Genomic DNA, 25,869 nt, shown 5'->3' on the forward strand with positions numbered 1-25,869 from the left:
CACATATACATACTATACTCATTGCGTGCAAACAGCAGTATAGTCATGGTAGCATGGGTAGCGGCAGTGGAGGGACGGCTTAGCCATGCTGAGTACGTACTCACCGGCTTCAGGCAGGTTTGTACTCGGCATGGCTAAGCCGTGCCTCCGCTACGGCTACCTGTGCTACCTCAGCTACACTACTACTTACACTCATGCTAGCTCAACGAGAGCTGGCACGAGCATGCGTATATGAGCAGGGGAACCACACTCCTAGCTCGTAGTGTGGACGTAGCCTTAGTTTTTGCAACAGCTCGCATTTGACAATAGGGATAGTTGGCTCCACTCTGGGATCTGAAGAGCTTCACAGGCCACTCTGCTTACTGCCCACTGCCCCCCTTTACCTCCATTTCTTTCCCAGTTGCATTCTCTTGCTGAGTGGACCTTCACACCCCTCTACCAACTGAGAGAGCATGACTGAAGCCCTTGGGGGGCAGTTCAGTTGCCACTAGAGAGCAGCAAGAGACTGTATTATTTGTCTTGCAGCTAAAGAAAAAAAAAAATCTATCTGGACATGCATATTAACAATCGAAACCTGAGAATTACACTGGGAAGGTGGAACACACCTATCTGCCGTCATTAGACAGGCTCTTACAGCTGAGGGTACATATGATTGTGCAAACCAAAAAGGTTATTACAAATTTTGAAATAGATTTTTTTTTTTTTTTTACAGCTTTTCTCTGTATTTTTCTAACTATTTCCACCGCATTTCTTACCAAAAAAAAAAAAAACCACTAGAGTTTCAGTGGAAAATTAAACACTCTTTTGGAAGTAGTGATGTAAACGTAAGGAGAGGCTAAAACACCACCACTGGGGTACCGTGCTACTACAAATCTGACACAGTGTAGAGGTATGTGGGTTTTGAGTTGATTTTAATAATCTCCTCTTGTGTAATTTCTCTCTTTTGCTTGTACTTTTGGGCCTATCTACTAGGGATGTGATGATTCCTCTGTTTTGGGAAGCAACCCCAGGGTGAAAATTTTTAGTTTACGAAATCTGAATCTTGGCAACATGCAATAAAGCACTCAACAGATTGAAGATTTCAGCACTAAGACATCTAATGCTTCTCCTCTGCAGCTTTCCTGCTTTGTGAGGGCTAATCAGTTCCAGCTCTTGGTGGCATGGATTGGGAGATGGAAGACATTGTGGTTAATGGTCAAGATGGGACCAAAATGCCACTTTTGGTATCCAAGGTTTGTGGTGCTATTTTTTTTTTAATTATTTCTAAAAAACACCAGCAAAATGCCAGTACTTGAACAGCTGTGGATTTTAGAGCCAAAATAATTTAATCCCTGTCAATATGAAGCAATGAAGTCATGTTTACATCTTTCTAGAAAACTAACGAAGAGTTTAATACAAAAGGCGTGAGCTTCCATAGGAGTGTCTACATTTGCTAGAGAAACAAAGTTAGCATCTTTGTATTAAACTATTCTTTAATTACTGTTTTCTACAAAGATGTAAACATGACTTCACTGTTTAGTATTGACAGGGATGAAATATTTTGGCTAAGATTTTTCTAGCAGTTAACGTAAGTAGCTTTAGGTAATTCAGTATTTCAATAGTGATTTCTGATCAAATGATTTATTTATTGAAGTCTCTCTGAAAACTTCAGATAAGAAATAAAAGTGTGAAGGACTTACATTTCCCTGGTTTAGATGGGATTCTGATCACAGTAGGCTTTCGTGCTATAGCTGGTTGAACTGTCTGTTCCTTTGCAGGCTCATTTTTGAAGGGGAATTGAAAGGGATCTAATGAAAAAACACAACTTATTTAGCATGTCTTTGTTAAACACACACCTTGACAGACACTTCATTCATTATTCAACCACTTGTATACTTCATGACTAAGGGAAAAATCACCATCTCAGTATCGAGAGACAATAAATATAAAGCTAATGAAAGCAGATTACTTTGCCCTTAGCAAATAATGTACTTTTTTCTAAATGTGCAGTGAGAAGAGATTCAAAGATGAGTTAACTTAAACCACGTTCCAAATGCTTTTCAGGACTATTAAAATCATAGTCCAACAGCAAATGCTCCTCTGGATAACAATGATTTAGGAAGTCAGTACAGCTTTAGGGAAACATGTTCCAAAGCAGTTGCTCTAATATGCACACATCGGTGTGAATGTATCTGTAAAAGAGCTACGTCATCACACAAAAGATAAAAGATCTACCAAAAGCAAACAACATATTCCATTGCAAATATTAGGCTCTGGTTACAAAGTCCTTTTCGTGCCCCCTCCATCTCTTAATAAGTGGCTAAGTCAGGTTTTCCTTGAAATTTGTGTTGCTTTTTTACAGATCATAATCCTGAAGTAATGCAGAAAGCTTGTCTTGTGGTTAAAATATAAGATTAGAGTCAAAGCTGGGTTCTATTCCTGGCTATGTAACAGACATTCCTGGGCAAGTCACTCAACCTCTCTGGGCCACTGTTTCTCTATCTGTAAAATGGGATTACTTCCCATGCTTAACAGGAAGTTAACACTTAATTGATTATGGTTTATGAATTGTTCTGATACCATGCAGAAGACGGTCATAGAAATGTTTTGGGATAAACAAATAACTCCTTATTCTGGCAGGACTCCTATTGTCTCCATGCCAAGGAACATGTATCTATTTTATATCCACTCCATATTATCAAGTACTATTTCTTCCTCTTGCAGTATCCATTCCCATACACTAAGATGCCAACAATTACTGCACTATAATTGCATCAGATGGAAATGGGAGATGTATTCTGACCAACAAATTCACCATGACTCCCATCCACCATTCACACAGAAGCCCCTGCAAATAAGCAGTGATCTCATGTGGCAGCCGTTTCAGATGTGTGCTAGCTAGACAAGATGTTATTAAGTGTCAGAGGCACTTAAATAAGGAAGCACAGTGGGTGTTCCTTTAAATTCTCCAGTTTCTTCTTTTCATTGAAGGCAGAAAAGGACAAAGTAGAATTAAAGGAAATGCACTCACCAGAAAATGACAGCCTCCCTGGGGTAAAATATAAAATCACTTCTTTAAGTTAACTTTTCAAAATTTACATTAATAAAAGACTGTGGGAGGACAGCATTTCTTCTAAAAAATTGTAAGTAACAGAATCTGATGCAGTTTACCAAGAAAATGAAATATTTGCTACCTAAAGATTTAAATTAGAGTTTTTAAACATTAAAAAAAAAATAGTGTTTACCTCTGAATGGTCTTGTTAAAAATCACGTTTTCATTTAAATGCTTTCAAATTTGGATTACGGATGGGGAGGGAGAGGAGGTATATTCTAACTACATCATTCCATTAAAAATAGACCCAATGAAGATAATTTCACTTAGAGAATATTCCCTATGGTAGCCAGTTTCTATATTAGAGCTGAACAGGTCACTCAAACACCCCCTCAATATATACTGTTTTGTACTGTGGATCTCATACAAATATCTACATCCACACATTGAGCTGTCTTTGTAAATGGGCATTTTGTTGAGGTCACTAAGAAGGATTTTTCAAAAGCTGTATATTGACGCCCCAATCTTGCAAAGATATATGCAGAGTTAAATCAAATGGGACTACTCATCTGCTTAAAGTGAAGCCCATGCCTGTATTTTTATAAGATGGGGACATAGGTTGCAACAAGCCCTTAGTTTTCAACAGTTTCCATTTTCTCTCTCCACCCCTTTAACCAATATTTAGTGCTGTTCTAGAGAGACTGCTCTACACAGGTAACCCTGAAGAAAAAGTCACCATTAAATCTTCATCTATGTGGTATTTGTCACAAGGCTAAGAAAAGCATTTTTTGGAACATGAATTTTCCACTCATTATCTTATGTTCAATAATACTATTGTCACCTCATAATTAGTTTAAACCTCATTAACTTGTTTGTGTCATTCCTTTCCCCAGAGTTGTGTTAGTGAAAATTGTCTGGTACACTACTATGCTGCTTTGTGTAATGGGACTGACAGCATATGGATTTTTTTAAAGGTATTTAACAACAACTGGGCATGGTTTGAGCATGATTCAGAAAAGTGTGAAAATAGAAAATACACTCACAACTTGAGTAAATTAATCTTCTAGTGCATTCTTCAGATAACACCAATATCAGTAGACTACTATCATTTTTGTTTAATAATCCTTTTATATGCTTTTCACAGCCTGTATTTTCCAGAGTCTGACTTTTCTGTGACTGCAAATAAAAGAGTTTATTTTATAACCTCCCTTTGATAACATATTCCCCTACATATGTGCTTAAGTTGGGGGAAAATGCAGTGTACATCTGACTACCATATATATTTTCTCTTGGTTCTACTGGCTTAGAAGAGACAGACATATTTCACCAAGCCATATTTTACCATCCTTGTTCCACACCAAAAAATAAAGGGATGATGTAGCAGATATTTGCCTTTATTTCGAGGAAGATGGTGGCTATCTTTCTGAAGCTGTTATTGTTAGTCCATAGCTAGGAGACAATAAGATGAGCTATCTGTTTTATGTTCCTTTCTTCTCAGAAAAGTAAAAGATGTGACAGATACCTCAACAAAAATGGGGGGAACCTCCAAACAGGTAGGTCGAGGAAAGTGGGAAATCTAATATTTATTATGTATTTTTGAAAAAGCCACCCGGTTTTGACTAAGTCCTGGAAATAGTGCTCTCAATACATCCAAGAATGACATAATAGCCCTGGGAATGCTGATCTGTTGGCATCATAACATTACTATTTGTGACAAAGCTCTGTCCTTGCCTCCGTGCGTCCCACGTTTCCTGGTGGATTTCGCTAGCCTCAGAGACTCACTGTGACCCTGCAAGTAACCCTTCTCTCTCTAGAGACAAGGGCCACAGTCTACTGAGCCATTTTCATCATAAGCCAGCGAGGGAGGTGAGGAGAAGTTATCCTTCCTTGCACAGTCTCTGTTGTCTCCCAGTCTCAGCGATTAATCAGGGGGCAAATGTGGGGGTGGGGGGGTCTGGGCCCACCCTCTACTCCGGGCTCCAGCCCAGGGACCCTAATAGTATCAGCTATGGTAGCTGACCTTTTAGAAACATGACATGTACAATTCCCTGGGCTACTTCCCCCACAGCAGCCCTCACTTCCTCAAGCTCCACTTCACCCTTACCTCAGGGCCTCCTTCCTTGTGCCTGATATGGTGTGTACTACTCAGTCTCTCCAACAGCGCAACTTCCTCCCACAGCTCCTGACATGCACACCCACCTGACTAACTGGGAGGCTTTTAACTAGTTTCAGCCAGCCCCTGATTGGCTTCAGGTGTCCCAATCAACCTAGCATTCTCCCTGCCTTCTGGAAAGTTCATAAGTGGCCTCAGGTGTCTTAATTGACCTGGAGTAGCTACCGTTTCACTTATCCTGGGGGTACCAGGGATTTGTTTAGCCTGGAGCTAATATATCTATCTCCCACTACTTTTTTATACCCATCTGGCCTTGCCCCGTCACATATTACAGAAGTATGCACTGCGTCTACTTGAAATGTTTAATTATATATTAAATAAGCTACTGGACTGAGACACACACAAACTCAAGATGGCTATCTGGGTCTTCTAGGATTAGACCACCCTCTTTAAAAACACAGAGAGATTTATTAAAATCTCATCTCGATGAAACCACTTCACAGCCTGAGTAGAATCATGCCTATCCACACTTAAAGGGAGACTTTCAAGGATAAACCTAGGTGCTGCCGGAAATATGGTTGGAGATTCAATAGACAGAATTCCAAACCAGAGTGGAACCAATACTGAACCAACGCTAGTATGGTGATAGGTGGTACAGTGCTAATGGAAGTACTGCCTGGTGGATATGTTAAAAAAAAAAAAAAAAAAAAAGGGCCTGACTGCTCAGACATTACAAATTGCCCCTATTTGCAAGATTTGAGGTATTAACATAGGTGTCCTGCCTAAATTCCAGTTTGGTTAATCATATTCTGCCTACCCAAAATTTCTCCTGTATTTTGATTTGGAGAAGTTATTGTTTTTAAAAACCATTCCTGTCATCTTTCGGCTGCATAGTCCACACTAGCCTTTTACTGGTGGGTGAGTGACCCCTAATATACACCGTTCTCCAGCATGATAGGTGCTATGGGCAAGTTCTGCCCACACCTGGTTGCAGGTAAAATCCACAGTGAAATCCAGTGCAGTTCAGCTGCGCAGGAGGCAGGATTTCAGGAGCTTGCACAGGGGTGTGTAACATATGCATGCTCTGGAGCCCAGCTGTAAGAAAATTTCCTGTGGTGCTCTTCATTCTGTGGCTTTTGGGATTAGTTAGGAGAGGAAGTCAGCTGACCTATCCCTGTGCAGATCTGGGAAGGAGGGACAATAGGGCTGCAGAGATCACTCCAGATCGAACACTGGAGTGGCAGCCATAAAGTTGATCTGCTGTCACTGTGGGGTATGTCTAAACAAAGAAAAACCTGTGGCTGGCCCATGCCAGCTGGCTCAGGCTGCGGGGCTGTTTCATTGCTGTGTAGACTTCTGGGCTCAGGCTGGAGCCCAGGCTCTAGGACCCTAAGGGATGGGAGAGTCCCAGTGCTCGGACTCCAGCCTGAGCCCAGAAGTCTACCGAGCCCCACAACCCAAGCCCCACGAGCCCAAGTTGGCTGGCACAGGCTAGCTGCTGGTTTCTAGTTGCTGTGTAGACATCGGGCCAGTGTCCTGGAAAGGAGGATTTCGTCTTTCCCTGCCCACATAGAGACTTCTAGCAGCCAGCCCAGTTATTCAGGAAAGCATACTAGGAACACACCCTATGGGTCCTGTTCAGTAAAGCACTGAAGATTTAAAAACATGCTTCAGATCCAAGATCACCTCCTCTTATAAACTGCAGGATGAAATAGACAAGAACTCTCACTTCCACACTCACTAAGAGAAGCTACTTTCTTCTAAGGCTAGGCCTGGCCCATACTAGGCTAGAAGCATGTATAGAAGTGCCAGATCTCCTATTACAAGGAAACAATTAAAAAGAAGAAGCCAGGCAATGTCCCATAGCAGACAGGTCCCAGACTGTATATTTTTAAGTAACTTAGGGAATATTCAAATGTAATTGTTAATAGATCTTCTTAATTATCTTCTGCTCTAATGACCATATCCAAGCCACAAGTCACAGCTAGTTACCACGCTTCCCCAAAAATACAGAAGGGTCCATACTTGACTGACTGACAGAAGATGGTGGATCTTTGTTTTCCCTGCAGACAAAATTGAACTTTCCTACTATAATTATGAGAGAAATAGACATAATATGAAATGCAGCAATAGCCATGGTTGTACAATGGAAATACACTAATGTGATGGAGCTCATGAAGGAAACCTCTCAACTCCAGATGTACGATATGCTATTTCTGTCTACAAATCAAGTCAATTCCTCATGAAGTGCATGGGCCAAATATAGCTCTGGTGTATCAGGAACATCTCAATTAGTGAATGGAAAGACATTTTTTGAAAAAGATCTGAATCTAACCATCCTATCAGGAAGGCAAAAAATAAAATAATTAGCAACTCCATTCCATATAAAACTCCCTGTAGCATAAAGGATTTCTATGTAAAATCATTTGAAGGTCTCTAATTTAAATACATGTTTTAATAACTCAACTGCATTATTTCCCCATCTTAAACAAACTTGCATTAGACTTTATTTGGTCATTTGTAAGCCCTTCAAGACAAGGGGCATGTCTCCTTGCCTGTCTGTTCAGTGTCAATGCTGATGCTGTAACACAGCAGTTCTCAAACTGTGGGTTGCGACCCTGTTTTAATGGGGTCGCCACGGATGGCATTATACTTGCTGGGACCCAGGGCCGAAGCCGAAGCCGAAACCTCATCCCCACCACCCAGGGCCGAAGCCCAAGCCCAAGCCCAAGCCCCACCACTAGGGGCCGAAGCTGAAGCCTGAGCACACCGCCTGAGGGCTTCAACCTTGGGTGGTGGGGCTCAGGTTACAAGCCCTTGGGCTTCGGTTTTGGCCCCCCTACTTGGGGTGGTAGGGCTCAGGCTACAGCGTTGTCCCCCCACCAGGACAGCGGGCTTGGGTAGGCTCAGATCTCAGTCCCTCCTCCTGGGGTCGTGTAGTAATTTTTTTTGTTGGAAGGCGGTCATGGTGCAATGAAGTCTGAGAACCTCTGCTAAACATATTATAACAGCAACACATACACATACCAAAGTGTGCAGTAAGAGATGGTGACAACATCAACCAATGGTTTGCAGTGACAATTGGAGTAAGGCAAAGGTGCATTATGTCCCCACTATTGTTCGCACTGGTCATTGACTATGTCATGGAGAAGGCAACTAATTAATTTTATGGATAAATGATTAAGCACTATTGGATGATCTCGTTTTTGCTGATGACATTATTCTGTTTAGTTCAGCGCATCCTGTAATTGAAGAAAAGTCCCAGCTTTTGGTAGACACAGCAAACGAGCTGATTTGTTTATCAACAAGGGGAAGACAAAATATACTGCTATCAATGTCCCAAAAGCATCCATCAGAGTAGATGGAGACACTAAAAGAAGTAAATCATTTTACCTGACTAGGGAGTGAGGTGTACAGTAATGACAAGCAATGAATATCAAAAGCAGCATTTTTCAAAAGCTTGAAAAGATTTGGAAAAGTAGCATGATTGGCACTGATACCAAAATACAAATTTTTAATATCAGCATTGTGTGTCTCCTCCTTTATGAAGCAGAAACATGGAAATCCACAACAGAAATTGATAAGATTAACTTGTTCCAAAGTAAATGCCTAGGGAAAAGCTTCAGAATACAATGGAAAGAGTTTCTTGCAACATCAAAAATTCTAACTAAAGCAAAAGAAACTAAATAATTTAAAATGGTAAGACGACGATGATGGACGTACTTAGGACATGCTTTAAGGATGCCACCAACATGGCTTCCACCGGGGAAGAATAAAAGAGGGCGACCTAGGGAAACATTATGCACAACAATGGAGAAAAAGCGAAATCCACCAACATGACACTCAAAAGTCTGAACAGACCAGCACAAGACCAAAGTACACTGCAGAAAGTTTTGGACACCCTATGCATCTGAGGGTACAGGAGGATGAACACCATATACATGCTATGGGTGAAACGGGGCTAGGATTTCCATCCTATGTCTTTGTAAAAATGGATTTGTCAGATGCAGAATCCAACTGGTTGATTACTGAAACCTCTGACTATATGAGGTCACAAATGCACAGATCATAACTTGGAAAAACATAAAAAATCCTGAACACCACAAACCTTTATTAAAGCACTAACACTTTAAGAACTACACTCAAAATAGATGCTCGTACATTTTGAGTGGTTGACTTTTGGCCTCTCTCTCTTCCTGAGCCTTGAGTCATTTCATTATGATATAAACCCAGGCCTTGTCAAGGAAGGTTTAGGCTGGATTGGGACTCAGGAGATCTGGGTTGGAATTAAGGCTCTACCTCCTATATGGCCTTGGGAAAGTTGCTTGGGGTTTGTTTTTCATAAGTGCTGAACACCCAATGCCTCCATCTGAAGTTCTGGGTGCTGAGCACTCTTAAAAGTCAGGGCTTTAAGCTTCCTGTACCTCAATTCCCCACTTGCAAAATGGGGATGGAACACCTCTCTACCTGACAGGGGTGCTATAAGGATACATTCATTAATGTTTATATTAGTTTTTAGCAAGCTAGTTGAATTGCTGTGATGCCACAGAATCTGTTTCATCACATGTGCTTACATTTGTGTTTGACTCACTCTTTCTGTAGAACAGTTTGCTGTGTTATATTTGTGGCAGGCTCTAACTAAAGCAGCGATGTATCTGTACAGTGTTAATTCATAGGTCTAAGCACCAGACAAGCATAGTTTAGCTGCATTTCAGAAATATTAAGTTTCTGTACATTATAATTTGTGATGTAAAACTGTTCTTTTACAAACAAGTCATAAGTGCTGTATCCCAAGCACCGCCTACAAAAGCCCTTTCTTCTGTTCTAGGGTTGCCATAACAACAAGCGTGGAGCCCTGGCATTTTGCTATGTCATTATTCATTACAAATGCAAAGGTCTGGGGAATTGGGAGCAGATTATAGCTGTTCTTCATGTCTTTACAAAGCATTTTACTGTGGATTCATCTGGCTAACCTAAAGCTGTTCCTATGGGAACATGGAAAGCACCTAATGTTAGTGCAATATGTCACCATATTTTTTACTGCGCAAATGCTTTTCTTGTGGATCCTTTGTTAAGTCATAGTGCTGCCAATAGTAACAAGAGATGGGGGCACGATTCTGAACTCACCAACACCTAGGCAACTTTACTGATTTCACTGGTGTTAATCCTGATTTACACTGGTGTTGAGTGAGACCACAGGCAAATCCTTTTGTCTTCTGCAGATAGGAGGTAGGGTAAGCAAACAAGCCTACTTCCTACATTAACAAATTCATTACCATCTGACTACGGGAGAAGTCAGACAACTAAAGTCTAGTTTTTCTATACTGAATTTTTGAGTTTGTAATTAAAATGTCCACCTTGAAAAATTGAACCCAGTATTCTTTTCATATGTGTCCATAGGATAACTGTAAGCCATCAGAAAGGTGAACAGAGTGGTAATCTTCTTTTCTGGTGGAGTGCTGATTTTTCTGGCAATTCTCTGTGTTAGCACAGGATTTCTGGTTCAATATTTATTTAATTTCTCTTGGATTGGTGGGGCAATCTGTAGCGTATGTAGCTATGATTCTTCTTCAAGTGATTGTTCACGTCGATTCCAATCAGGTGGGCGCGCGCGCTGCGTGCACGGTCGTCGGAAACTTTTCCCCTCAGCAGCTCCTGTCAGATCGGCCAGGGAGCCCCCTGGATTGGTGCCCTCATGGCGCACAATATATGACCCTGCTGACCTGACCCCCCCTTCTGTTCCTTCTTGTGTGGCGGCGTTCGAACTACGTTTTGCTTGCTTGCTTGCGAGTGTTCCCTTAGCCATTACGTAGTTCTACACAGTTTTTCTTTTGTTTTGTAGTTAATTGTGTAGTAGTTAGGATAGTCTTGGTGAGTGGGTTGTTCTCCCCTCACCCTGCCTTGGGCTCCAGGGCATGCCTCAAGCCCAAGGATTTAAATCTTGCGGTGTATGCAGGAAACCTATGCCAAACAGCGACCCTCACGACTCGTGCTTGAGGTGGCCGGGGGAGGCGCACCAGTCCGAACGCTGTAAGAGCTGCAAGGCTTTCAAGCCGAGGACTAGGAAGGAATGCGACTTCGTTCTGAGGCAACTATTAATGGAAGCCGAACTCCGTCCAGCAGCACCCGACCGCCAACTCCCAGGCCCCAGCTCAGTGTGGAGTGCCCCGATGTCAGTCCGCGAACTGGTACCAAGGAAGGACTCTGGTGCTAGAGACCCTCGGTACCGAAGATCCCAGCACCACAGCACAGTGCGGCGCCCCAGCACTGGTCAACACCCCCAGTGCTCTGTAAGTGCCATAAGGAGGTGGACAGAGGGCGTTCTCCTCAGAGAGTGAGACCATCCAGGGAGACTTTGCTGCTTCAGAGGAAGGACTTAACTTCCAAACAGCAAAATCCTGTGCCATCTACTCCGGTGACCCAGTTGGCACTGTTGAGTCTGGCACACAGCAACTCTCCAGCGGGGCACCGCTTGGTGGAGGATTTGGAACCCTCCTCCATCCCAAATACTTTCGAGGCTGCAAGGGAGCTGATAGAAAGTACTTCGCCTCAGCCCCTTGCTGTTAGAGACAAGCCTCTGGCACTGCCTAGATGGGTGCCATCTAGAGGCAAACTTGCAATGATGAGGCCCTCTTCCTCACCAGACCGGCACTGTTCCCAATCTACATCACCGCAACACCCCCCAGCACCAGTACAAGATCGCACGGCACAGGGAATGCGACGTTCTGTGTCTCCGGCACCGAGGAGTTGGCACTGATTGCAGTTGCCCTCTATCGTCTGGTGCCGAGATTCAGCACCGGAACACAGGAGCCGTTCCCCAGCACTGGACTCGCGGCATCAGTCTAAGTCATGGGAAAGCTGGCACCGATCATCTACACAATCGTCACGGCTCTGATGCCTGACTTCCTCTTCTTGGCACCGACTGCTGGTGCAGGGCTCATCGGCACTGCCATGGTCGTTGCCCTCGGGATCCTCAGACTCTGAGGTCGACTCCTACTGTTCACAGCACAGTAGGCACAGATTGGACAAGTGCCGGAGGTGCACTCAGTCTACCTTGCAAACACAGTGGACACCCACTGCACAATGGCTCTTCTGGACTCACCATCAGGACCAGGGTACCTCTTCCAGGGTTTCTAGGTCCATTACATCGGGGCATCATCCGGCACAGTCAAGACGGATAGAACCACCCCTCATACTACAGAGGTGACACTAGCCAGATCATCCCCTCATATTATAGAGGTCAGAATGGAACTGGCTCCAGACCCACCCATATCTGACCAGGCCGAACCACTTGACACCAATGCTACCCAGGACCAACCAGAGCACATGGTGGGCCACGACTCTGTACCTCCACTGGCCTCTTCGTCATCTTCGCCTGATGAGGCAGTGGCAGGAGCACCAGCTTCAGGTCCTCCACCCATCGACTACAGGGCCCACCAGGACCTACTCCGCTGCATTGCCCGTAATATGGGCCTACAGGTGGAGGAAGTCATTGTGTCAGAGGACCCGGTGGTGGACATTCTTGCTCCAGAGGGTCCTTTCAGAGTGGCGTTGCTGGTTATTAAAACTATTTGCAACAATTATAATACTCTATGGCAGACTCCAGCCTCCATTCCACCCACCGCCAGGAGTATGGAAAGGAAATATTTTGTTCCCTCCAAGGGTTATGAATTCTTGTTCTCCCACCCACACCCTTGCTCTCTGGTGGTCTGAGTGGTGAATGAGAAGGAGCGCCAGGGGCAACAGGCACCTGCTCCCAAAGGCAAAGAGGCCAACGGATGGACCTTTTTGGCAGAAAAATTTATGCCACAGGAGGGTCTACAGCTGAGGATAGCTAACCAGCAAGCTATCCTCTGCAGGTATAATTTTAATTCGTGGAACTCCATGTCTAAATATAAGGAGTTACTCTCCACTGAGTCAAAGGCGGAGTTCTCGGCTCTGGTCGAGGAGGGGAAGGCAGTTGCCAGGACATCCCTGCAGGCCTCACTCGACTTGGCCAACTCTACGGCACGTGCCATCGCCTCGGGGGGGGGGGGGGGGTGTCATGAGGAGAACAGCGTGGCTCCAAGCTTCCGGGCTTCCACCGGAAGTTCAGCAGACCCTGCAGGACCTTCCCTTTGAGGGCGCAGGGCTGTTTTTGGACCAGACAGACTCGAGGCTTCACAGCCTCAAAGACTCAAGGGAAACAATGAAATCTCTGGGGATGCACACACCTGCTACCCAGAAAAAGCCCTTCAAGCCTCAGCCCCTACAGCAGCAGTGGCAATACCACCCCCACCCGAGGCAGGATACGTACCACTGTAGGGGCAGGAATTCCAGGCATAGACCCTCCAACCCTCCCTCAGGCCAAGGGCAGGGACTGACCAAGCCATCGTCAGGATCCAAGTAAGGGTTTTGAAGGGACGCCCGAAGATAGCATAGCAGCCACCACTAAGAATCCTTCCCCCTGTTTTTTGAACCATCTATCCCACTTCTACCGTGCATGGTCCCATAAAACATTGGTCCACTGGGTTCTTCGTACGGTAGAAGTGGGATATTATCTCCAATTCTGCTCTTCCCCTCCCTTCTACCCCCCTTCCCTGTCCCTCTTCAGGGACCCCTCTCATGAGCAACTCCTTATCCAGGAGGTGCAGGCGCTCCTCACCATAGGGCAGTGGAGGAGGTTCCTCAGGAGCTATGGGGAAAGGGATTCTATTCCCATTATTTCCTAATCCCCAAGGCAAAGGGGTGTCTCAGACCCATCTTAGATCTGTGAGGACTCAACCAATTCTTGGTAAAGCTGAAGTTCCGCATGGTCTACATAAGCACAATTATCCCTTCCCTGGATCCGGGGACTGGTACGCTGCCCTCAACATGAAAGACACATACTTTCATATAGCCATCTGGCCGCCCCACAGACATTTCCTGAGGTTTGTTGTCGACCTCATACATTATCAGTTCACAGTGCCCTCATTTGGGTTATCAACAGCCCCTCAAGTGCACACCAAATGTATGTCCGTGGTAGTGGCTTTTCTCCGAAAGAGGCAGGTGCAGGTGTATCCCTACCTCAATGACTGGCTGCTGTGGGGGCATTCCAGGAAGCAGGTGGAGTTCCAGGTCCGGTTAGTCAGAGACACCTTCCAGAGACCACGTCTCCTCCTCAATGTGGACAAATCAATGTTGTCACCCACCCAACGAATAGAATTCACTGGGGTGGTGCTGGACTCGGTTCAGGCAAGAGCGATACTACCAGAGTCCAGATTCCAAACATTGTCATACGTCATTCAGACTCTCAGACAATAACCCACCACTACTGCAAGGACATGCCTCAGCCTCCTGGGGCACATGGCGGCATGCACCTATGTGGTCAGGCATGCCAGGCTGAGGTTCAGGCCATTCCAGGCATGGCTCACCTCAGCTTATCACCTGGGTCAAGACAGTTTAGACTCGGTAGTAACAGTACCATCACGAGTCTTAGATACCATAGGCTGGTGGTCAGACCCTCGCATGGTCTGCAAAGGAGTCCCTTTCACCACCCCTCAACTGTCCATGACCTTAGTAATGGACGCGTCAGACCTGGGTTGGGGGGCACACCTAGGAGACCTACAGACTCAGGGCACGTGGTTGCAGTCCGAGATCTTGCTCCACATCAATATAAAGGAACTCAGAGCGGTGAGACTAGCCTGCCAGACCATATTGCAAGGTCAGTGTGTGGCGGTGATGACTGACAACACCACCCCCATGTTTTACATAAACAAGTAAGGTGCAGCCCACTCCTCCCCTCTCTGTCAGGAGGCTCTCCACCTGTGGGAGTTTTATGTAGCCCACTCCATTCACCTGGAGGCATACTAACTCCCTGGAGTACAGAATGAGCTTATGGACCACCTCAGCAGGTCATTCCGCAACCACAAGTGGTCCACCCGTCCGAAGTCATACATTCCATCTTCCAAAGGTGGGGATTTCCCCGGGTAGACCTATTCGCCACCAGGAGCAACAGGAAGTGTCCAACATTTTGCTCCTTCCAAACACACAGTCTGGGCTCTATCTCAGACACGTTCACGATGCACTGAGGAACTGTCTACTGTATGCCTTCCCACCGATACCACTCATCCACAAGGTTCTCCTCAAGATCCGCAGGGACAAAGCGGAGGTAATTCTGCTCGCTCCAGCATGGCCACGCCAACATTGGTACACCATGCTTCTGGAGCTGTCAGTGGGCACCCCCATCACACTGCAGCTCCTTCCCGATCTGACTACACAGGACCATGGTTGCCTCCTTCACTCGGACCTCCAGTCCCTCCATCTCATGGCTTGGAAGCTTCATGGTTAAATGCAAGGGAGCTCCAGTGCACAGAATCAGTGAGGGAGGTGCTGCTTGGTAGCAGGAAACCTTCCACCAGGGCCACCTACCTGGCCAAGTGGAAACGGTTCTCATGCTGGTGCAATCGCAGTCGCATATCCCCACTTCAGGTATCTATACCTTTCATCCTGGACTATCTACTGCACCTAATTCTGCAAGGCCTGGCTGGATCAACCATCAGAGTGCACCTCACAGCCATCTCAGCATTCCACCCGGGAGAGTTGGGGTGTTCAGTCTTCGCCAATCCTATGGTGGGCCGTTTCTTTAAGGGCATGGAACGGCTATACCCTCAGTCTCGCCCACTGGTACGACTTGGGATGTCAACCTGGTCCTAGCTAGACTAATGGGAGCCCCATTCAAGTCGCTGGCTACATGTTCCCTTCTGTATCTCTCATGGAAGGTGGCCTTTCTGGTTGCCATCACATCGGCCAGGAGGGTGTCAGAGTTAAAAGCACTAACTTCCGACCCCCACTCCACAGTCTTCCACAAGGATAAGGTACAGCTCAAATGGCACCCAGCTTTCCTGCCCAAGGTGATATCCCAATTCCACCTCAGCCAGGACATTTTTCTACCAGTTTTCTATCCCAAGCCACATGCTAATGCACAGGAGCAGAGGTTCTACTCATTAGATGTGCAGAGCGCGCTAGTGTTCTATATTGAGCGCACAAAGCCTTTCAGGAAGTCAAGCCAGCTGTTTGTAGTGGTGGCAGACCAAATGAAAGGTCTTCCGGTCTCCTCACAACGCATCTCTCCCTGGATTACGGACTTCATCAGGACATGTTATGACCTCGCCAAGGTCCCAGCCCTGGCTATAATGGCCCACTTGACAAGAGCGCAATCCTCATCCACCGCTTTCCTGGCCCAGGTACCCATCCAAGAGATCTAAAGAGCAGCGACCTGGTCCTCAGTGCACATGTTTGCCACCCACTATGCCATCACCCAGCATGCTAGAGACAATGCAGCTCTTGGTAGTGCGGTGCTCCAGTCAGTGATTACTTAACTCCAACCCCTCCCCTGTGGGAGAGTTTGGGAGTCACCTGATTGGAATCGTGAACAAGCACTCGAAGAAGAAAAGACGGTTACTCGCCTTCTTGTAACTGTTGTTCTTTGCGATGTGTTGTTCACATCCATTCCCACCCTCCTTCCCCTCTGTCGGAGTAGCCGGCAAGAAGGAACCGAAGGGAAGTCGGGTCGGCAGGGTCATATATTGAGGGTGCCATTCCAAGGGGCTTCCTGGCCGACTTGACAGGAGCTGTTAAGGGAAAAAGTTTCTGATGACTGTGCACGCAGCATGCCACACCTGATTGGAATGGACGTGAACAACACATCTCGAAGAACAACAGTTACAAGAAGGTGAGAAACTGTCTTTTCTGTTTTCTTTGTACTGGACCTTTAAATGTAAGAATTCTGCCTCACTGCTTGCCAGCTGGACTCCAGAGTATTTATATTTGTTTGTTTCCTTTAACCTCTGAAGTACAAATTTTACTTAAAGACTTTTTTCCAAACACTCATGCTCTGCTCTGCAGCAACACCCCTCTAGACAAAAAGAGCTAAAAATAACTCTATTCAGAGCCAGTCATTTCCAGTCCCATTACATTTCCTGGAGTGGACTAGGAAGTAATTCTCAAGTCATTCAAAAGTTCTCTCTTCCCCCAGGGAATGATACTGCTTCTGCAGTGTTCCAGATCCCAGCAGTCCACGAAGAAAAAGGCTCATCCTACATTGCAGCACATTTCATTGCCAACAGAATGCTGGGTCAGCCTTATTTCACTTCTTTTAAAATCTGTCTGTAAGCAAATGATTCAAAGCAGTTCTGAAAATACATGTATTGCTATCAGTAGTACTGAACTTAATATACAAGGCGCTTCTACAGTTTCCTTCCTAAATCCACCCTGGAGTTATTACGTCAATACAGAAAGGAAGAGGTAGTAAATCAAAATTCCATCCAATTATGCAAAGCACAAGTTATAATGGGAACACATTACCATTAATAAATATAAACTTAATGTGACAGCTATGCACTATTTATGTATCAGCTGAACTTTTTAATGCTAAGTGAAGCAAACAGCTAAAAAAGTGCTAGACCCTTCTCTCTCTCTCACACACTCCACCCCCCTCACTCCCAAATTCACATTTTCAAAAATATATTTCATTCACCCTGGGCTTTATTGTATCATCTGCTTTTAAGAGGCACTCCTTATGGATTGCAGTTGGGAATTCTGCTTAAAAACTGATGGTATTGTAATGATAGCTGGAACTCTGGAGTAGGAACCAAAGTTACCCATAGTGTTGTATGTAATGAGCCTTAACAGCAGAAGGACATGGCTTGCACTTGGAGCTAGGCAGGCAAGCCAACAACAGCTATCTGTACAATTCTCAAAAATAAGTTAAGTAAATTGTTTACTGTTTTTAAAAGTCTCCAGTATGTTATTTTATGTTAGCAACAGCTATTACAGTACTATGTGGCCCATGAACAGGCTTAAATCAGCACATGCTTGAATTCTTATCAAGAAAAACCTGTTTTTGTAAGGTTATCAAAGTTCAAGAAAGAAAAATTTAGCAAATAAAAGCTATGTGATATTAATTAGTGTGTGTAAACATAACTGAAATAATATATATACACACACTATGTTTTTGTATAGTTCCTAGCACAATGGACCCTTCAATCCTGTGCAAGGAACTATACAAAAACATAGAAAGACAGTCACTGCACCTCATGGAATTTACAATCTAAATTCCCAATTCTGTGAGGAGCTCTGTGTGGGCATCAGGGTCCATTCATTGCAGGAACAGGGCCAAGATCTAAATTCTGAGGGCCATATTTTCAAAGATATTTAGATATCTAAAGATGCAGATAGGGGCCGAATGGGATTTTCAAAAGGGCCTCAAATTTTTCTGACAAATACATTATTTGCTATAATATGCAGTTTCAGGTCAACCAACACTATTTGCAGATTTTGTCAAGTTTGTCAAACAGTTTTGACTAAACCGAAAAAGTCAAAACCTTTTGTGGTAGCTGCTGATAGTGGCACCACCTCCCTTACAAACTTTAATCCAGTGGTTAGAGCACTCACCTGGGATGTGGGAGACCCCGGTGCAATTCTTCCCTCTGCCTGATGAAGAGAAGGAATTTGACCTTGGGTCTCCTGCATTGCAGGTGAGTGCCCTAGCCAAAAGACTATAGAATATTCTGCCATGGGGCTTTCTCAATCTCTCCCCTTGAAGCTGTTAAATAAACAGTCATCAGAATAGGGATTTGACCTCACGTCTCCCACATACCAGGTGAGTTCCCTAATTACCAGGCACTATCTCCAGCCAAATGACTATCCACTGTCATCATGAATGACTACAAATAGGCTTGGATTAGATTTTTATTGGTAAATGTCTACTTCGCTGTACACAATCAAAAAATGACAAAAAAATTCCATCAATAATAATCAAAATTTACAGATAAGCAAAGTTAGAAAAATTCTGCTTGCGAACTTATTGGAGTTTGAATTAAGGATATTTACACTGAATATTTTGACATGATGTTGAAAATTTGCATTTGAACAGTCAGAACTTTATAACAGTTTTAACTTTTTCTATCTCAGTGTCTACCATTCTTAAATAATTGTTGGTTTCAGAGTAGCAGCCGTGTTAGTCTGTATTCAAAAAAGAAAAGCAGTACTTGTGGCACCTTAGAGACTAACAAATTTATCTGAGCATAAGCTTTCGTGAGCTACAGCTCACTTCATCGGATGCATCCGATGAAGTGAGCTGTAGCTCACGAAAGCCTTATGCTCAAATAAATTTGCTAGTCTCTAAGGTGCCACAAGTACTTATTAAATAATTGTCTGACCCCACCCACTGCTGGACCCACAATTATGAAAATTTAAATAAACATTTTTAAGAAGCTTAAACCCCACAATATGGCACACTTGTGAAAATTTAAATTGATAAAAATCAGGGAAAAAATGCTTAGAAATAAATATTGATATTATCTGTCAAAATTATAACAGAATCCCCGCCGCCCAAAATTCTGCCAAGCCTAACTATGAGTTGCCACTATAAATGACAATGGATAGCCACACATCCCAGATAAGTGCTTACCCACTGGGTTTAAAGCTTATAAGGGAGGAAGAAACACCACCACACCTTCTTTTCCCCATCTACTTTTCCTTCCTTTTCTCAAAACGACTGAAAGTGGAAACAAAATTTGTCAGGTTGAAATGTAACATTTTAACATTAGTGTCATAAATATAAAGGGAAGGGTAACAACTTTTATGTATGCAGTAACACCAAATCCCTCCTGGCCAGAGGTACAGAATCACTTACCTGTAAGGGGTTAATCAGTTCAATTAACCTAGTTGGCACCTGACCAGAAGGACCAATGGGGAAAGAAGATACTTTCAAATCTGGGCAGGGGAAAGGTTTTGTTTGTGCTCTTTGTTTTGTTCCCTCTCTGGACAAAGAGAGAGACCAAGCAGGTAAACCAGCTCCTAAAAGGATCCTGAAATGATGCATCTAAAATTACAGAAATTGTAAGTAATAGCAAGGAAATGCATTAGATTATCTTTTGTTTTAGCTTGTGAATTTTCCCTATGCTAAGAGGTAATTTTATTCCTGTTCTGTAACTGGGGAGCAGAGTTAGTGAAAAACTCTGTGTTTTAAATCTTTTTATTTACCTTGTAAAGTTACCTTCCATCCTGATTTTGCAGGTGAGATTCTTTTTCTTTTTTTTTTTTTTAAATAAAATTCTTCTTTTAAGAATCTGATTGATTTTCAGTGTCCTAAAAACCAGAGATTTGGTCTGTGCTTACTTTGTTAACCTATTGGTTGGTATATTATTCTCAAGCCTCCCCAGGAAAGGGGGTGAAAGGGCTTGGGGGAGATATTTGGGGGGGGGGGAGAGGGGGGATAGGGCTCCAAGTGGCCACTCCCTGAATGTTTGTTTAAATCACTTGGTGGTGGCAGCAATACCATCCAAGGACAAGGAAAGGAATTTGTGCCTTGGGGAAGTTTTTAACCTAAACTGGTGGAATATAAGCTTAGGGGGCCTTTCATGTGGGTCCCCACATCTGTACCCCACAGTTCAGAGTGGAGAGGGAACCCTGACAATTATCAAAACGTTTTGTTTTTACTTGAAATTTTTTTGACATTTTGAGTTGCTGAAAAACTAAATAAAAGTTTTTAGTTTGATCCAAAACAAAAAGCTTTTCTGATTTTTTTAAAATTGTTAGTGAAAGAAAAAAAATCCATTATTCACCCAGCTCTAGCCCTAAGACCTTAGCTGAATCAACCAAATTTTCCAAAATTCACACAGTAGCTTTTAAGTGAAAAATGATTTCATGTGGATGTATTAACTGACAAATTTACAGTTATATGAGCAAACACGCAGTCCATGTAACAAAGTAATATGTGCACTGGAAACACAAACTGTGAAAGTCACCAGGGCCTGATGAAACACATCCTAGAATAGTCAAGGAGCTGACTCAGGAGGTATCTGAGTCATGGAAGGTATCAGGAAATCTTTGACTCAGGAGGTATCTTTGAAAAGTCATGGAAGACGGGAGAGATTCCAGAGGACTGGAAAAGGGCAAATATAGTACCAATTTATAAAAAGGGAAATAAAGACAACCCAGGGTTTTATAGATGAGTCATCTTAACTTCAGTACCCGGAAAGATAATGGAGAAAATAGTTAAGCAATCAATTTGCAAACATCCAGAAGATAATAAGGTGATAAGAAACAGTCAGCATGGATTTGTCAAGAACAGATTGGGTCAAACCAACCTAATAGCTTTCTTTGAAAGGGTAACAAGCCTTGTGGATAGCGGGGAAGTGGTAGATCTTGCATATCTTGACTTTCATAAGGCTTTTCATGCTGTCTCACATGACCTTCTCCTAAACAAACTAGGGAAATATAACCTAGATGGAGCTACTATAAGGTGGGTGCATAATCGATTGGAAAACTGTTCCCAGAGAGTAGTTATCAGTGGCTCACAGTCAAGCTGGAAGGCAATATCAAGTGGGGTCCTACAGGGATCAGTTCTGGGTCTTGTTCTGTTCAGTTTCTTCATCAGTGATTTAGATAATGGCACAGAGAATACACTTATAAAGTTTGCAGATGATACCAACCTGGGAGGGGTTGCAAGTGTTTTGGAGGTAGGATTAAAATTCAAAATGATCTGAAATGATGAAATTCGATAAGGACAAATGCAAAGTATTCCACTTAAGAAGGAACAATTAATTGCATATGTACAAAATGGGAAATGACTGCCTAGAAAGGACTACTGCGGAAAGGGATCTGGATCTGGGGTCACAGTGGATCACAAGCTAAATATGAGTCAACAGTGTAATGCTGTTGCAAAGAAAGCAAACATCATTCTGGGATGTATGAGCAGGAGTGTTGTAAGCAAGAACCGAGAAGTAATTCTTCTGCTCTACTCCACGCTGATTAGGCCTCAACTCGAGTATTGTGTCCAGTTCTGGGAGACACATTTCAGGAAAGATATAGACAAACTGGAGAAAGTCCAGAAAAGAGCAACAAAAATTATTAAAGGTCTAGAAAACATGACCTGTGAGAGTAGATTAAAAAAAATTGGGTTTGTTTAGTCTGAGAAGAGAAGACTGAGACGGAACCTGATAACAGTTTTCAAGTGCATAAAAGGTTGTTACATGGAGGACGAAGAAAAATTGTTCTTGTTAACCTCTGAGGATAGGACAAGAAGCAATGGGCTAAACTTGCAGAAAGGGTGGTTTAGGTTGGACATTAGGAAAAACTTCCTAACTGTCAGGGTGGTTAAACATTGGAATAAATTGCCTAGGGAGGTTGTGGAATCTCCATCATTGGAGATTTTTAAGAGCAGGTTAGACAAACACCAGTCAGGGATGGTCTAGATAATACTTATTCCTGCCATGAGTGCAGGGGCCTGGACTAGATGACTTCTCACGGTCCCTTCCAGTCTTACAATTCTATTATTCTATGATAATGGCACTCATTTCCTCCACTCATGGTGCATGGTGTTTTAGTATGCTGGGTCATGATTTCCCAAAACACAGTGGACACTGCTGCTTCTCTCGCTGACATAATGGGGACTAAATATCTATACATATACTACTGCACTACCCAGGAGCTAGATGCTATGAACCACAGGTGCTCAGATACTAGTACTAGATAGATTAGATAGCATAAGGCAAGATGCCACCAGCACCTGAGAAGGGATCATGATGCATTCTGGAGGTGGCATCTGGAGTATAGTTTTGAGCTTATTGTATACTATTTTAGCTATTAAGTTATAAATCCAGCTGGCATGTTCTCAGAATTACACAGCCTGGGAACCTTATTGGTCAATCATATTGCTCTCTGAGTCCATGTAATTTCACATGAAGCTTAATACAATGACAAGCATATAATTTTACATACACATATACCAATACCACTGTAAATATATACAATATCATGTGCATGCAAATTTGTAACCATGTTTACAATTTATCTCCTTACACTTGTTCTTACCTGCTTCAGAACTGGTACATTCTTGAACTGCACTAACTGAACTAGGGGGCAAGACGTCATCATCAAAACTGATAAGATCTCCTTCCCCAACTGGTTGACTTTGCAAAGTACATGTTGAGAGATTCGTTGGAGCTGATGACTCTCTCAGGGACTTGAAAGCTGGTGCTTGGGCAGCTACCGAGAGACTGGGAGCAGCGATGACTGGTTTTAGTAAGGTTGAATGTGGGGCAGGACTTTCTACAGAAAGAGACTTTTTGGGAACGAGTGGCCTTGGAGCAGGAACTGGAAATTTCTTGTGTCCATCATTGTTCTCTGAAGCTGACCCATTCCTTGCATCAAGCAAATTATTACTAGTACTTTTTACAAGGCCAGGTTTTGGTTTCTTTGGCAATTCAGGTTTGGTTATGACATTGCTTCCGGCTTCTTGAGGTTGAGGGTGCCATTTCCTGGATGCAGCTTTTTGTGTGTTTTCTGTCCATGAACCCGACTCTCCCGAAGCTCTTCTGGCCCCTAGCTCTGGTTTTGGAGCTACTATTGGCTTCTTTGCAGAAACAGTTGGTCTTGGGACAAACGACCGTGGAGCAATTTCTGGTTTCTTTGATAATCCTGAGATATCAGAATTTGCTTGGGATTCAAAAGCTTTGATCCTTGAACCAATGCTATTTTGGCTTTTTTCTGTATTCATACTGTTCATCACCATGTGATTGTCCAATAAGCTATTATCTAAGAGGGACACTGGCGGACTTGGAGATGGCTCCCTTTCAGCTCGAGGCTGTCTCACTGCTTCCTGATTGTCTTGTGATTTGATTTGAATATCTCTGACCACAGGTCTGAGATTGCCTTTTGATCTTGGTTTTGGCAGTGGACCCGTCACATTACTGGGATTTTCTTGGCACTTCCATTCTTCAGATGCTTCAGAGACAACTAAGGGAGCCTCATTTTCTGGAGGGTTGCTATTTAAGAGAGGCCTGGGAGGTCTGAGAGGACTTTGCACTGCTGACAGAAAAGAGAAGCTTTCAAATTGTATTCTGACACATTTTAAACACAAATTTACTTTGTCATTTGGTCTCTCTAACCATTCTGACTGAATATCCACCAACTATTTCCACTTTGACAAACGTAACACAAGAAACCGTGTATTTTTTCAAGGGGGCAAAAATACATTACACTCCAGAAAGGAATTGATCTTTGCACAAATGCATAGAATTTACAAGTAATAGGTCCAAAATTACTTTGCTGGCTTGCAGCACTTTCATTTTAACATACTCAAAGATCCATCAATTAAAGAAAAAAAAATTTTTTTTAAATGTTTCATGACATTGAGGGTTTCCCAGCACTGTCTAGAACAAGGAATAGTACAGCAGCTTCTCCAACCAGCTTTGCAGACATCTCAGTCCTGACCTACAACCTCCCTGCTTTTCCATTCATTTTTTTCAGATTCTCTGGCCCAAAAGGATTGCCAGTACAGCTAGAATGGAAAAATACATTATAACCTAGGGTGATATTAGAGAACAATACATCTTTACTTTTGACCCAGACCAGAATGGAATATCAGGTCATCAGAAGTAAGAAGCAAATGCAGTAATTCATAGCAGCACCTAGTACATAAATGAAATACTTTTATTGGATGTAGACAGGATTAAATTGATTTTTAAAAGCATACCCAGAACACAATTTGTAAAATCTTTGATAATATGAAGTCCATAGATCATTTACCTGGAACAATTTCAGATTCACAGAGGGTAGGTAGGTTGTTTTTTACATTACTTCTTGGCAAATGGCTGATTATTTCCTCTGGAAAGTCAGTCTGTGTTGCAGACGTAGCAGTGCATCTAGAAGCAGCAGCAGCATTATTGTTATTTGTTGTATTGACTTGCACTTGGTTAATTTCTTTTATCACCTGCTCATAAGATGGTGGAAGCTACAAAATAAAAAAGGTAAAAATTTTAATGTCTCCATATGTGGAAAATTAAAAAAAAAACCCTACATGAATTCAGAAATGCTACACTGACATGTACAACAAAAATACAAAAAAACCCACAGTAGTTCTCTTTTAAGAGGACAATGAGTTCTGGTGCTGTTATTGTTCCTCTTTGCACTTTAAAATTAACATGAATTACACATGTAAGGTAAATATGTCCATTGTCTACTCACCTCAGCTGGAACAAGCTCATTTGTCCTCCAGTTAGCCTGGGAAGGAGGAGGGAATCCTAATCCCTGTGGAGTGACATTTCCACCTGGAAACCAGGAGGATGGTCTGAGAGGCTCAGCAGCAACTATTGTAATCTCAGGACGTCTGCAAAGAAACATAAAAACGGTGACGTGCAGGAGAGGGAAAGAATGACTGACTAGCAAGTTTTACAATAATGATTTAAATAAACACTAAAATAATATGCTTTTCTAGTAGTTCCAGTTCTATTCCTGACTTTGCAAAGATGCCTTGTATGATTTCATAGAGTCACTTAACCTTTCTGGCCCCAGTCAAGCAAGCACTCAGGGTCCCCTTTCAGCAGAGCACTTAAGTACATGCCTACCTCTAAGCAAAAGAGAAACTCTATTGACTACAGCAGGACTATTCATGTACTTCAAGTTAGGCATGTGCTCAGGGCCGGCTTTACCGTTTTTGCTGCCCCGAGCAAGACGTCTGAAGACAGAAGCTGCCGCCGAATTGCCGCCACGGTGGCCTGCAGGCTAAAGCTGCCGCTGAATTGCCGCTGTGGCTTCCTGAGGAAAGAGGCTGCCGCCGAATTGCCGCTACCGCGGAAAGACAAGACACCACCCTGACGGCACACGGACTGCCGCCCCTTTCACAGTGCTGCCCCAAGCACCTGCTTGGAATGTTGGTGCCTGGAGCCGGCCCTGCATGTGCTTAAGTACTTCACTAGAA

The 25,869-nt window shown here is 43.4% G+C and overlaps 1 protein-coding gene across 6 annotated transcripts in view; it reads right to left on the bottom strand.

The window, feature by feature from the left end:
• SH3D19 (SH3 domain containing 19) overlaps positions 1-25,869 on the bottom strand; it is a 125,835-nt gene that overhangs the window by 32,349 nt on the left and 67,617 nt on the right. For 3 of the 6 annotated variants that reach the window (XM_037897380.2, XM_037897384.2, XM_043545804.1), the window contains 4 exons: positions 25,137-25,278; positions 24,699-24,903; positions 22,983-23,978; positions 1,680-1,787 (listed from right to left, as the gene is read on the bottom strand). In XM_037897380.2, the coding sequence (XP_037753308.1) occupies positions 1,680-1,787; positions 22,983-23,978; positions 24,699-24,903; positions 25,137-25,278 (1,451 nt within the window). The remainder of the gene's footprint in view (positions 1-1,679; positions 1,788-22,982; positions 23,979-24,698; positions 24,904-25,136; positions 25,279-25,869) is intronic. The other 3 variants (XM_037897381.2, XM_043545806.1, XM_043545805.1) reach the window with 3 other exon arrangements.

Source organism: Chelonia mydas, chromosome 4 (assembly GCF_015237465.2).
Source record: "Chelonia mydas isolate rCheMyd1 chromosome 4, rCheMyd1.pri.v2, whole genome shotgun sequence".
Lineage (NCBI taxonomy): Eukaryota > Metazoa > Chordata > Testudines > Cheloniidae > Chelonia > Chelonia mydas.